This window comes from Triturus cristatus, chromosome 6, assembly GCF_964204655.1.
Source record: "Triturus cristatus chromosome 6, aTriCri1.1, whole genome shotgun sequence".
Taxonomy (NCBI): Eukaryota; Metazoa; Chordata; class Amphibia; order Caudata; family Salamandridae; genus Triturus; species Triturus cristatus.
The window spans coordinates 1,349,780,772-1,349,795,310 of record NC_140589.1 but is presented as its reverse complement, the minus strand read 5'-3'; the positions used below and the strand labels follow the sequence as shown (position 1 = coordinate 1,349,795,310).

At 39.4% G+C, this 14,539-nt stretch overlaps 1 protein-coding gene across 1 annotated transcript in view; it reads left to right on the top strand.

Moving 5' to 3' along the window:
- Positions 1-14,539, top strand: part of LOC146821407 (uncharacterized) — a 1,203,178-nt gene that overhangs the window by 1,032,589 nt on the left and 156,050 nt on the right. Inside the window, exons 57-59 of the mRNA XM_085609844.1 lie at positions 4,677-4,754; positions 5,682-5,759; positions 7,786-7,863. Coding sequence (XP_085465970.1) covers positions 4,677-4,754; positions 5,682-5,759; positions 7,786-7,863 — 234 coding nt within the window. The remainder of the gene's footprint in view (positions 1-4,676; positions 4,755-5,681; positions 5,760-7,785; positions 7,864-14,539) is intronic.

Here is a 14,539-nt window from a genome sequence, read left to right as displayed (position 1 = left end):
TATGCTGTTTACTACATCCGGAATAGTTGCCAGTTTATTTATTATAGGCGCACATGTGCAGTCGAAGTAATTTGAGGCTGCTTCTTTTTGAGCTTTATTTATTAAGTTATTTAACTAAGCTAATTTGTGATCAATTCCGGTGACTGCATTAGCCATAACTCCAAGTATTTCAATTTGGGTATCCATTTTATTTGATTGATATGTCAATGCTTCTAGAGTTAGTATTGATGTATGATAAAATATATCCCATACAGATCCTAGATCTTGATTACCTGTATTTTTAAAACCTTGATTATTAGGTACCTCATTTTTTCTGATATGAGTGTTTATGCCATCCTGGCAAGTTTCATGATTTTCTGTTTGAGTTTTTGCTTTAACCAAATTATTATGTTTATCAATGTATTCAGTTTTTACCACCATTTGCTCATTGCCTCCTCTGTTTGTATGAATCGCTTTTTTTGATTGATTGGGAGTGTCAATTCCACATTTATTTCTCCACTCTTTCTTAATGGCGTATTTATCACAAATGCCATATTTATAGTCTCCATAATTGCGGGTTGCGTTTCTTGGATGACTTCGTCGTCATTATTAAGTATGAGATCATGGCTACTATGTAATGTGTAGTCGTTGGCTGGTTCATTTTTTTTCCTTAGCTGTGGTAGATCTTTTATCCGATTTTTCATCCCTTCTGCATCCGAGTCCGTCTCTTCTGTTTGGAATAGCAATACTGGGTTGTCCAAATCCATTTTTTGTTCAATTGTTTGACCCTCTAATTCCTTATTTTTTGTATTGCTAACATAGTCGCACTCACACTCTATATCAACTACTGGTATATTTCTTTCCAAGATGTTAGTTGGTTTAATCGGTGTCTGTAATTGTTTTACTTCAAAATTTGATTCCATTGACATAAGTGCTCCTGTTGGGTCTTTCATAAAATCAAATTTCTGTGGTATTTTTATAGATTTTTCGAACATCCATGCTATTGGAGATATTAAAGTTTGACTTGGTCCTTTTAACTGCGCTTTAGTTTTTTTTAACACATTAGGTGCTTGCATTTTACGTGCTCGTCTAGTGGGAGGGCCCAGTGATCTTTCCTTTCCTGAGTGCATTCGAAATAATTTACCTTGTTTGTTTTGTATTTTGGTCAGTTATGCCTTAGTATTTTATAAGGTTAGTATATTGTAGTTATATGCTGGAATCAGCGTATTTGTCACAATACACTTTTTAAATATTTTCTTAAAAAGACAACAATAGGTTAACATCTGCACACGGTCTATTCTACCCTCATATCATTAACATGAGAACCACATCCACCTTAATGATGAATCCCCATCCTCTGCTAATATAATACCATACACACAGGGAATAATTGCAATTGTCGGCACAGGGTCAGAATATAGTGTCCTCCTTGATGTTCCTATATATATTTATATATCCAAGATGGAAAAAGAAATTCCTAGGAATATTTGGAAATGCCTGTAGGGCAACAAAAAGAAAAAAAGAAAAAGGAAAAAGGTATAGAATGTGCAAAAATCTCTTCTCTATTCCTGGTCCTGCACCAAATTAGAGAGGGAGATGCCTTGGAAAGGCCTGCGGGGCACCTTTCAACTGCAACCCACCGAGGGGGGCCAAAATTACTATGTTTATCACTCTCACGCAGGTTCAGGTTCAGTAGTCTAACACACAGGCTTCAATGGGAAGGCAGGCAGTCATATAGATATCAATGATGGTCAATAAATAATTAAAAAAGACAGCTACAGACCTCCCTCGTTTAATTTCGTGAGTGTTCACGGGATGCTTCTCGCGCCGCTCGGGAATTGCTGCTCCTTGGACCATAAACCATACCTAATACCTAGTAACTGCCGCCAATTGCCGCTGCCGTTGCCATTGCTGTAACCATTTCACAAATATGCTGCAGGGGGTCTCAGACTGGTTGCAGACTGAGAGTCCCCCAGAGCTCGGCTCCCTCAACTCACTACTATTGGGCAGCAGGCAGCAAGCAAGAAAGCGAGCACAAGCCTCCGCCGCCACAAAGCCCGAGCCTCTACCGCCGCCGCAGCCTCCGCCAAAACCGCCAACACTGCGGCCGCCAACCACGACAGCAACGTCGCCTATCTTGCTCCGGTCTTGCTCCGCTGTTTCCGCCGCTTCTGGAACTGCAACTGCCTCCGCTCCACAGCGCGTCAGCGTGACAGACCCGCTCAATCAATTGTCAACCAGCTGTGTATCCCGAGTACATAGCAGCTCTCCAGCATTGGCAAAGTCAATAGCTCTCGCTAAACACTTATAAGGCCCCAAAGGTGAGACCTATTGGCTATGCGAATGCTTGTTAATACGGGTATGGTGTAGTGCCATTCTGGCATTTTAGGATATCTACCATCCCTTTTTTTCTGCTCTTCCGAGCTGCTTGGGTTGCTGTTGGGCTGTTCCACCACAGCCTCCCCCCTTTATCCGTCACTCTGTTGCCGGATCGGATGCTTGGCGCTGTCTTTTGATCCGTCGCAGACCCACCTCCCCTTTGGGGTATGGCTGTGGTATCTATTCTAAGTTAAGGAATCTGCGGCTAGATGTCTCTCTCAGATGTACGAGTTACTTACATTCGGTAACAATGTATCTGATAGAGACGTTTTCTAGCCGCAGATTCCTTAACACCCATTCAGCCTCCCCGTTCTGCGAGGACCTTGCCAAGTGGGGTTCTCCGCTGGCTCCCCTGTTACAGTTGGCATTGGTTTTTTTCTCTCATGGGTGCTCACATGGTTGCGTCCCTTTGAGATTTGCCATAATACAATTGACTCCCTCTCAGGGGTTTCTGTCACAATAATACCGTTGCCTCCCTCTCAAGGGTTTCTTATCTGTAAAATTAGGCCTTTTAGATTTTCCTACACCAGGAGATTCCTCTTCATTTTCTTCTTCTCCTGCTGTCTTTCCGCCTTCTCTGTTGGCTCTGGGTTCTGGGCTCCTCTGGTGTAGTCTTCTTTGGAACTCTGTTCGCCTCTGTTTCAGACCTCCGTTACTACAGGGGCAGTTTCATTCCTGCGGTGGACTGTTGTTCTCTCTGTGCTCCGTGAAGAAGGGTGACATACCATGAAACCAGTCCCAGGATGCTTGTTTACGGTACAGGGAGGACCTGGCCTGGCAGTTCGGTCCGGACTGTTTCTATGGGGCACAGGGTCAAGACTGATTTGCATTTGGCTGGGTCCAAACTGGGGTGGCGTAGTGGGCAAAAGAACGATGGATTTAACCCAGATCTTTTGACTGGGGGAGAATGTTTGAATTGTCAGCATTCCGTCCATCATTTATTTGCTATGAGACCGTTATTGCCAGACGGCACAGTTCTACATGGTACTGACAGTCTATTTTTGTCTGTTATTCTGCATGGTACTAACAGTCTATTTTTGTCTGTTGAGATCTTCTTCCCTTCTTACACTAGGGAAGGGTCTTTGCTTAGCTTGCGAGGTTCTTTCTCACAGCTTTTTCACCTATATGTAGGTAGTGTCTAATTCTGTCTTTTACAATGGTGTCTTGCACCATCCTCCTTATTTATTCACGGATTTTCATCCATCGCACACTGTTCCCATACTTTCACAGTTTTTTTATTGGTGGCTCCGCGTTGTGTTTCGGAAAAGTTTTTACGAAGAAAACTGATGTCAGCGCGCTGGGTGGGACATCTGTCGCAAACAGGAATTAAGAGTTTTAAAGCCTGAAGGCATCGCACACTGTTACCCGACGCGAAGCGTCGGCAAGGCCTGAAAACAGGCCAGAGGAACCGCTCACTCCGGATCCGCATTGCACGCGGAAAAGAAGGAAACTGACGTCAGCGCGCCGGGAGGGACTTATATGACCTCGCTGACGTCACGTACGTGGACGACAACAGGGCGGGGTCATGTGGCGCCGTCCCCCGGAGCGCAGAGGTGCTGCTGCAAAGTTTTTTCCGGATCCAGTCTGATGCCTGGGGATATTCTAAGTTAAGGAATCTGCGGCTAGACAACGTCTCTACCAGATACATCATTACCGAAGGTAAGTAACTCTTACTTCAATGAACCTCCGCAGCGGCTACTTATGCCTCTCTTGACACACAGACTAGGGCGCATATTTATGACCTTGTTTACGTCACGTTTGCACCACGCAACAAAGTACATGTGCGGCGCAAACTTTAAGTGATATTTATGAAACCAAGCAAGGCTACTTTGAGTGTCTTTATACATCTGGAGTGAAGCAGAGGGCAGCAGTTATCAAATCTGCATAAAAGAGTCTTGAAAATAAAGTATGTTGAGTTGCTTCATATTTTTGTTAGAGAGTGAAGGTAGAAACTGACGTAGAGTTCTAAAACTCTATTCTGGTTGTGGGTGCTCACAGGCTTATTTTTCGAATAGGTAGTGTGCTGATGTGGTTACATTTTAAGACTCTGGGGTTCTTTGATGTTTTGCTGTTCCACTAAATATGCTATGCTACATTAAACGTTTAGTTTTAGATTTTAGTTATTGGGTTCATTACAACTTTACAAAATGAAGTAAACTGGATCATGTCTGCTAGTTTGCTAAGCAGTAAACAACTATTTGCTTGAATTCATAATGGAACATACGGTTAGAGGTTCCGCTAATGAGTATACGTAAAACTACTGGACATTTGAATACACTTTATTACTGTACATTTTCATATTTTCATTAATTTTTCAGAGACTTTAAAATTGCCGATGCTGTGGGTGGGGAAAAACACAGAGAAGCAGAAGGTGCACTGATAACGATAGGTGAAGGGTATGTATATCATGATTGAATGCTAAACAGCCTATTCACAGGGAAATACATTTACTAGATTTATAACTGAAATTTCACAATAACCTCCTCTAGCGCTATTTTTAATCTGTTCCGATTTTTTCATTTCACTCAATACCAACAATTGTGTGGGGTGTGGTTTGACTGCCTAAGATGGCGGCCCCAACCTGGTGAGGTTCCAGCTGAGCCCTGAGAAACCTCCATTATCCTGACCCTATTGACACACCGTTTGCTCGGTTCTCGAGTACAAGTGTGCAGAGGGTTCAGTGAACCTCTGCAGCGACTACTCATGCCTCTCTTGATACACAGACTAGGGGTCATATTTATGATCTATTTTGCATCAGTTTGTACCACGCAACATGGTACATGAGTGACGCAAACCTTAAGTGAAATTTTTGAAACCACGCAAGGCCACTTTGTGTGGCCCTGAGTGGCTTTATAAATCTGGAGTGAAGCAGAGAGCAGCAGTTATCAAATCTGCATAAAAGAGTCTTAAACTTGAAGTGTGCTGCATCGCTTGATATTTTATTTAAAGAGTGGAGGTAGAAACTGACTTAGAGCTTTTAAACTCTATTTTGGTAGTGGGTGCGCACAGACTCATTTTTCGATTAGGTAGTGTGCTGATGTGGTTACATTTTAAGACTCTGGGGCTGTTTGGTGTTTTGCTGTTCCACTAAATATCCTTTGCTGCAGTAAACGTTCAATTTTAAAGATTTTAGTTATTGGGTTCATTACAACTTTGTGAAATATAGTAAACTGGATCATGTCTCTAGTGTTTGCTGACGGTAAACAATTATTTGCCTGAAAACACAATGGAATATACGGTTAGAGGTTCCGCTAATGAGTACAAGTAATACTACAGGACATTTGAATACACTTTATCACTGTACATTTTTATTCTTTTTTCAGAGACTTTAAAATTGCCGGTGCTGTGGGTGGGAAAAAACACACAGAAGGAGAAGGTGCACAGATAACCATGGGTGCAGGGTATGTATATCACGATTTAATGCTTAACAGCCTATTCACAGGGAAATACATTTACCAAATCTGTAACAGACATTTCACAATAATCTCTTCTGGCTCTATTGTTACTCTGTTACAATTGTTCCATTTCTTCTGATATCACAAGTAACTCAAGCAATAACTTCTACTTTCACAAAAGTATAACAAAGTTTCACTTAATAACAAAAGTTGTGTGTGATGTGGTTTGACTGCCTTATATGGTGGCCCAAACCTGGTGAGACTCCAGCTGAGCCCTGAAAAGCCTCCATTATTCTGACCCTATTGACACACAGTTTGCTCGGTTCTCGAGCACAAGTGTGCGGAGGGTTCAATGGACCTCTGCCTCTCTTGATACACAGACTAGGGGGCATATTTATGACCTGCCTTGCATCTCGTATGTACCACGCAACATGGTACATGTGCGGGGCAAACCTTAAGTGACATTCATGAAACCACGCAAAGCCACTTTGTGTGTCTTTATAAATCTGGAGTGAAGCAGAGAGCAGCAGTTATCAAATCTGCATAAAAGAGTCTTGAAAATGAAGTATGTTGAGTTGCTTCATATTTTTCTTAGAGAGTGAAGGTAGAAACTGACACAGAGTTCTAAAACTCTATTCTGGTTGTGGGTGCTCACAGGCTTATTTTTCGAATAGGTAGTGTGCTGATGTGGTTACATTTTAAGACTCTGGGGTTGTTTGATGTTTTGCTGTTCCACTAAATATGCTTTGCTGCATTAAACATTTCGTTTTAGGTTTCAGTTATTGGGTTCATTACAACTTTGCAAACTATAGTAAACTGGATCATGTTTCTAGTGTTTGCTAAGCAGTAAACAATTATTTGCTTCAAATCATTATGGAATATACTGTTAGTGGCTCCACTAATGAGTAAAAGTAATACTACAGGACATTTGAATACACTTTATTACTGTACATTTTATTTTAGAGATTTTAAAATTGGCGGTGCTGTGGGTGAAAAGAAACACACAGAAGGAGGAGGGGCACAAATAACCATGGGTGCAGTGTATGTAAATCATGATTTAATGCTAAACAGCCTATTCATATGGAAATACAATTACCAAATCTGTAACAGACATTTCACAATAATCTCTTCTGGCTCTATTGTTACTCTGTTACAATTGTTCCATTTCTTCTGGTATCACAAGGAACTCAAGCAATAACTTCTACTTTCACAAAAGCAGAACAAAGTTTCACGTAATGCCAACAATTGTGTGGGGTGTGGTTTGACTTCCTTAGATGGTGGCCCTAATCTGGTGAGGCTCCAGCTGAGCCCTGAAAAGCCTCCATTATCCTGACCCTATTGACACACAGTTTGCTCGGGTCTCGAGTACAAGTGCGCGGAGGGTTCAATGGACCTCTGCAGCCACTACTCATGCCGCTCTTGATACACAGACTAGGGGGCATATTTATGACCTGTTTTGCATCTCGTTTGTACCACGCAACCTGGTACATGAGTGACGCAAACCTTAAGTGAAATTTTTGAAACCACGCAAGGCCACTTTTGTGGCCCTGAGTGGCTTTATATATCTGGAGTGAAGCAGAGTGCAGCAGTTATCAAATCTGCATAAAAGAGTCTTAAAAATTAAGTGTGCTGCATTGCTTGATATTTTACTAAAAGAGTGGAGGTAGAAACTGGCTTAGAGCTTTTAAACTCTATTCTGGTAGTGGGTGCGCACAGACTCATTTTTCGATTAGGTAGTGTGCTGATGTGGCTACATTTTAAGACTCTGGGGCTGTTTGGTGTTTTGCTGTTCCACTAAATATCCTTTGTTGCAGTAAACGTTAAATTTTAAAGATTTTAGTTTTTGGAATCATTACAACTAGGCAAAATATAGTAAACTGGATCATGTCTCTAGTGTTTGCAGAGCAGTAAACAATTATTTGCCTGAAATTATAATGGAACATATGGTTGGAGGTTCCGCTAATGAGTGCTAGTAAAACCACAGGACATTTGAATATACTTTAGTACTTTACATTTTTATTCTTTTTTTCAGAGACTTTAAAATTAGCGATGCTCTGGGAGAGAAATCACACACAGAAGGAGGAGGGGCACAAATAACGATGGATGCAGGGTATGTATATCGTGATTTGATACTAAACAGCCTATTCATAGGGAAATACATTTATCAAATCTGTAACAGACATTTCACAATAATCTCCTCTTGCGCTACTGTTACTCTTTTACGATTGTTCCATTTCTTCTGATATCAGAAGTAACTCAAGCAATAACTTCTACTGTCACAAAGACAGAACAAAGATTCACTCAATAAAAGTAATTGTGTGGGGTGTGGTTTGACTACCTAAGATGGCGGCCCCTGAAAAACTTACATCGCCCTGACCCAATTGCGCACAGTTTGCTCGGGTCTCGAGGACGAGTGTGAAAAGGGTCAATGAACCTCCGCAGCGGCTACTAATGCCTGTCTTGATACACAAACTGAGGGGCATATTTATGACCTGGTTTGCGTCATGTTTGTACCACGCAATATGGAACATGTGTGGCGCAAATCTTAAGTGATATTTATGAACTAACGCAAGGCCACTTTGTGATGGCCCTCAGTGGCTTTATCAATATGGAGTGAAGCAGAGGGCAGCAGTTAACAAATATGCATAAAAGAGTCTTGAAAATGATGTATGTTGAGTTGCTTCATATTTTTCTTAGAGAGTTAAGGTAGAAACTGACACAGAGTTCTAAAACTCTATTCTGGTTGTGGGTGCTCACAGGCTTATTTTTCGAATAGGTAGTGTGCTGATGTGGTTACATTTTATGTGCATTTACCTCGTTCAATGCAGTTGAAAGATCCGCTAAAAATAGATTAAATAGCATTGGTGCAAGAATGCACCCTTGTTTTAGACCTCCCGTCGTAGGTATCTTGTTGGTTAATGTTTGCCCGTCACCAATTCTTACCCTGATCCAAGTATCAGTGTACAGTAGTTGTATCATTCCCAATAATAAGTTTGGAATGCCTTGCTCTTTGGGTTTTTTCCACAGACGATGCTTGTTCACACAATCAAAGGCCGATTTGAATTCGACGAAACAAAAATACAAAGGATGTTTGACTAAGAGTGCCTTATCCATTAATACAGATAAAATCAATATAATTGTGGAGGTTCCTAAACCTTTGATAAACCCTGTTTGGTTCGGTAGCAATATCCTTTTATCCTTTACCCAGTCTGTCAAGCTGGATAGTAAAAGCCCTGCAAACAATTTTGCATCAGTGTCTTGAAGGGTAATCAGGCGGTAATTCTCCGGTAGTTGCCAATTTCCTTTTTTTAATATTGGAGATATTAAAGAACCTCTCCATGATTTTGGAATTAGCCCCGTTCTTATGACTTCATTAAATACCTTTGTCGAATATATAAAGCCCAGAAATCTGGTTCTTCCTTATAAAGAGCAAACGGGATGCCGATGGGTCCCGGTGCTCCATTTTTTTGCTTCTTTATTAATTTTACGACTTGGAGTTCTGTAATATAAAGTTCTGAGTCACATTCTACATCGGTCTTAAGCGTCATTAACTGTTTGCTTTCTTTAATATTTGGTTTGGCTTCCTCAATTTTCACTTCTATAACGGGGTTTAAGATATATGAAGCATTCATCTTCACCTAAGTAGGATGTGACTACACATGTATTCGGCCTAGTTAATCCATTAATCACTTTCCAAAACTCCCTTGAGTTTGCTTGATTACTGGCATAGAAGATTTTTGCCCACAATTCCTGGTTAACTTTGTTTTTTTCATTCCAAATTAATTTCCTCAATTTATTGTTGGCATTTTTTAGTTTTATTTGTATATCTTCATTATGTGGGAGCTTATTTAGCTGTTTCCTAAGTCCATTATGGGTCCGTCTGATCTTTTTAGTTGTGTATGGGAAATTGATGATAATATCCTTTTTTCCCCTTTGAACCATATGATTTTTTTTAACATGAAGAGAGGTATCATACGGTGCAACTATTTTTTGTGTAAAATTTTCGCATTGTTCAATTACAGACTATACAATGCTATCTTTAAAACATTTTTTAATTAGTTCTCATGCCTTTTTCTTCGTACTGTCCATATTATTTGTTTTCCATGTAAGTTTTCTATAGTTAGCAGTGCAGATCTGTACAGGCATGGTTAAGTAATTTTGATGTTTCGAACCTAGCAATTTCACTTGTACTATTTGTTTACTATGGTCGCTTTCAAATACCTTTTTTAGCTGGTATGAGGTAATTTTGTAAAAGATATTTACAGATACCATAGTATAGTCTATTCTTGATTTATACTGGTGAGACTGAAATGACCACGCTGGGGGTATATCTGACTCAAATCTACCATTTAACATTCTAAGACCCAATGCTTCCATGTCCATCATGAAGTTCCTCCCAATAACATTTTGTTTAGCGTTTTTTGAGTGATCAAGTACTTGTTCTGGGATTAACCATTGGTGATTTTGGGACTGTATAAAGTCATCCCGTATGAGTTGTATTAGCAGATTTATATTAAAATCTCCTCTAACTATAAAATCTACAGACGGGTCTTCCATTATTTGGTCCAACAAAAAGATAGTAAGAGCAGCACACGTCTCCTTCTTTGATATCTTTTTAGGTGGTATATATATATTAATTAATATTAGAGTTTTTGGTTTATTTTCCTTTCTTATTAAGTAGTTCAACTTCACAGCTTGGAAGTTAGAATTATTCGTGTCTAGCTGCCTATGTTCTACTTTCAGGTCAATCAGTAAAAATATTGCCAGGCCCCCACACAGCCGTCCAAATTTATAATGTCTTATTGCAGGAACAAAATATCCTTTATATCCTTGTAACATAAAAGGGTACATTTCCCAGGTTTCCTACAATATTATAATTTGGTAACAATTTGTTAGTGACTCTATTTGAGCATTTTTTATTTTTTTACATAAACCATTTATATTCCATGAACAAATCACTATTGTATTTAATTCATCTGTTATATCTTGTGATTTGCTCTGTCATTGTTCGATAGTGCCATGTAAAGCCGTCAAGATCCATTTCTCATTTACTCCTTTATTTTCTTTTATCTTTTCTTTATCTTTTCCTTGATCCACGGAATTTTCATCATCACAGTTTGTTTTTCCCAGGGGATTTTTTAATATAGAATAGACTAAGTCGTCTTTCATCCCTTTTGGTCTTTTCATTGGACTTTCTTCTTTTATGAATGGAGTTGTATACACCTTTGGGGCTGGTTGGCTAATTATTATCCCCCAGCTGTGAAAGACTTCTTGTTCTTTCAAGATTTGGTCCACTATAGAGTCTGTATTTACAGTTAGCAATGTTATTAGTTGTCTGCCATCAAGATTTTGTAAGAAGCTTACACAATTGATATCTTCTGTTGTCAATTTTTCCATTGATGGTATAGATTTAAAAAGTCGAAGAATATTTCCTCTATTCAAGATGATATGATTGCCACGTGAGTCAAAAAATGGTGTGGAAGTAATTTGGGAAGGTCTTTTCAGAGTCGACGTTCCTTTCTTTTTTTCCTCCCAAGCTTGATTTTCCTTACATATAATTTGTTTACCTTGACAATTTCTTATGATTACTATGTCATCCCTTATAAATTTATGCCTGTTAACTTCAGTCGATTCTTTTGATCTCATAAAGTTATTCTCTGTTTCCTCTATCCGTTGTTTATTTGTAGGTAGACTTTCTTTTTGTTGTATCTGATTCCAAAGTGTTTTTGGTGTATTAGGTGAGTTAATTTGGTTGTGGGCGGGCTGCTTTTGTTCATCATTTTGGCTAATTAATGAAAAGGAAGATAGAGATCCCGTTTTTTCGATCGGATCGTTTTCGATTTCACACATCCATTTCCTTTTAATCTAAATATTTCATTTTTTTTCCCCCTGGGTTTTCCTCCCCTCTAATTTCAGTACAATGCCTTTTTGAACAGTATTTTCCGTTAGTATACTTGTATATGTGTTTGTAGGGAGTGATTTTAAGTCTGCAAGATGTTTCCCAGACTTTGTAAATATGTCATAATATTTTTCATTTTTTTCCAATAGTTTTGCAGACTGACTCCTTAATACATCACAGTCTTTTTTTCCTACTTCTTTTTCTTTTTTTTTTTCTTGTTTTATCGGATCGTCCGGTAATTCTGGTATGGAATATGTTTTTAGTGGGTTTTCCTTTTTAGCCTTTTTTCTTGCTTTACGTAATTTTTTTCTTTGTCTCTTTGTTATTTCAAAGACCTTTAGGTCTTCATTATCCTTTCCTATGTCATTCAACTGTACTGGATGATTGAGGCTATTTATTTCTTGTTGTTTCCTCTGCATTGCTTCCGAGTTTGGTTTGTTCACGATATTAGAATCTATTATGTCACCAATTTGTTTAATTTTTTTTTCAACTACAGATGCCGATTAGTTTTTTTCAATGCAGTCTGTCTCCGCTTTTTGATTTTCGTGTTTTTTTCGCACAACGTCTTTAACATCTTCTAATATGCTGTTTACTACATCCGGAATAGTTGCCAGTTGATTTATTATAGGCGCACATGTGCAGTCGAAGTAATTTGAGGCTGCTTCTTTTTGAGCTTTATTTATTAAGTTATTTAACCAAGCTAATTTGTGATCAATTCCGGTGACTGCATTAGCCATAACTCCAAGTATTTCAATTTGAGTATCCATTTTATTTGATTGATATGTCAATGCTTCTAGAGTTAGTATTGATGTATGATAAAATATATCCCATACAGATCCTAGATCTTGATTACCTGTATTTTTAAAACCTTGATTATTAGGTACCTCATTTTTTCTGATATGAGTGTTTATGCCATCCTGGCAAGTTTCATGATTTTCTGTTTGAGTTTTTGCTTTAACCAAATTATTATGTTTATCAATGTATTCAGTTTTTACCAACATTTGCTCATTGCCTCCTCTGTTTGTATTAATCGCTTTTTTTGATTGATTGGGAGTGTCGCACTCTTGTTTTTCATAAGTCAATTCCACATTTATTTCTCCACTCTTTCTTAATGGCGTATTTGTCACAAATGCCATATTTATAGTCTCCATAATTGCGGGTTGCGTTTCTTGGATGACTTTGTCGTCATTATTAAGTATGAGATCATGACTACTATGTAATGTGTAGTCGTTGGCTGGTTCATTTTTTTTCCTTATTTCAACTTTAATTTCTAATGGTAATGGGACCCCTGTAATCATAGGGATCATAGGCTTATCAAGCTGTGGTAGATCTTTTATCCGATTTTTCATCCCTTCTGCAACCGAGTCCCTCTCTTCCGTTTGGAATAGCAATACTGGGTTGTCCAAATCCATTTTTGGTTCAATTGTTTGACCCTCTAATTCCTTCTTTTGTGTATTTCTCACATAGTCGCACTCACACTCTATATCAACTACTGGTAAATTTCTTTCCAAGATGTTAGTTGGTTTAATCGGTGTCTGTAATTGTTTTACTTCTAAATTTGATTCCATTGACATAAGTGCTCCTGTTGGGTCTTTCATAAAATCAAATTTCTGTGGTATTTGTATAGATTTTTCGAACATCCATGCCATTGGAGATATTAAAGTTTGACTTGGTCCTTTTAACTGTGCTTTAGTTTTTTTCAACACATTAGGTGCTTGCATTTTACGTGCTCGTCTAGTGGGAGCGCCCAGTGATCTTTCCTTTCCTGAGTGCATTCCAAATAATTTACCTTGTTTGTTTTGTATTGTGGTCAGTTATGCCTTAGTATTTTATAAGGTTAGTATATTGTAGTTATATGCTGGAATCAGCGTATTTGTCACAATACAATTTTTAAATATTTTCTTGAAAAGACAACAATAGGTTAACATCTGCACACGGTCTATTCTACCCTCATATAATTAACATTAGAACCACATCCACCTTAATGATGAATCCCCATCCTCTGCTAATATAATACCATACACACAGGGAATAATTGCAATTGTCGGCACAGGGACAGAATATAGTGTCCTCCTTGATGTTCCTATATATATTTATATATCCAAGATGGAAAAAGAAATTCCTAGGAATATTTGGAAATGCTTGTAGGACCTTTGACAACAACAAAAAGAAAAAAAGAAAAAAAGAAAAAGGAAAAAGGTATAGAATGTGCAAGAATCTCTTCTCTATTCCTGGTCCTGCACCAAATTAGAGAGGGAGATGCCTTGGAAAGGGCTGCGGGGCACCTTTCAACTGCAACCCGCCGAGGGGGGCCAAAATTACTATGTTTATCACTCTCACGCAGGTTCAGGTTCAGTAGTCTAACACACAGGCTTCAATGGGAAGGCAGGCAGTCATATAGATATCAATGATGGTCAATAAATAATTAAGAAAGACAGCTACAGACCTCCCTCGTTTAATTTCGTGAGTGTTCACGGGAGGCTTCTCGCGCCGCTCGGGAATTGCTGCTCCTTGGACCATAAACCATACCTAATACCTAGTAACTGCCGCCAATTGCCGCTGCCGTTGCCATTGCTGTAACCATTTCACAAATATGCTGCAGGGGGTTCCATATGGTCTCAGACTGGTTGCAGACTGAGAGTCCCCCAGAGCTCGGCTCCCTCAACTCACTACTATTGGGCAGCAGGCAGCAAGCAAGAAAGCGAGCACAAGCCTCCGCCGCCACAAAGCCCGAGCCTCTACCGCCGCCGCAGCCTCCGCCAAAACCACCAACACTGCGGCCGCCAACCACGGCAGCAACGTCGCCTATCTTGCTCCGGTCTTGCTCCGCTGTTTCCGCCGCTTCTGGAACTGCAACTGCCTCCGCTCCACAGCGCGTCAGCGTGAC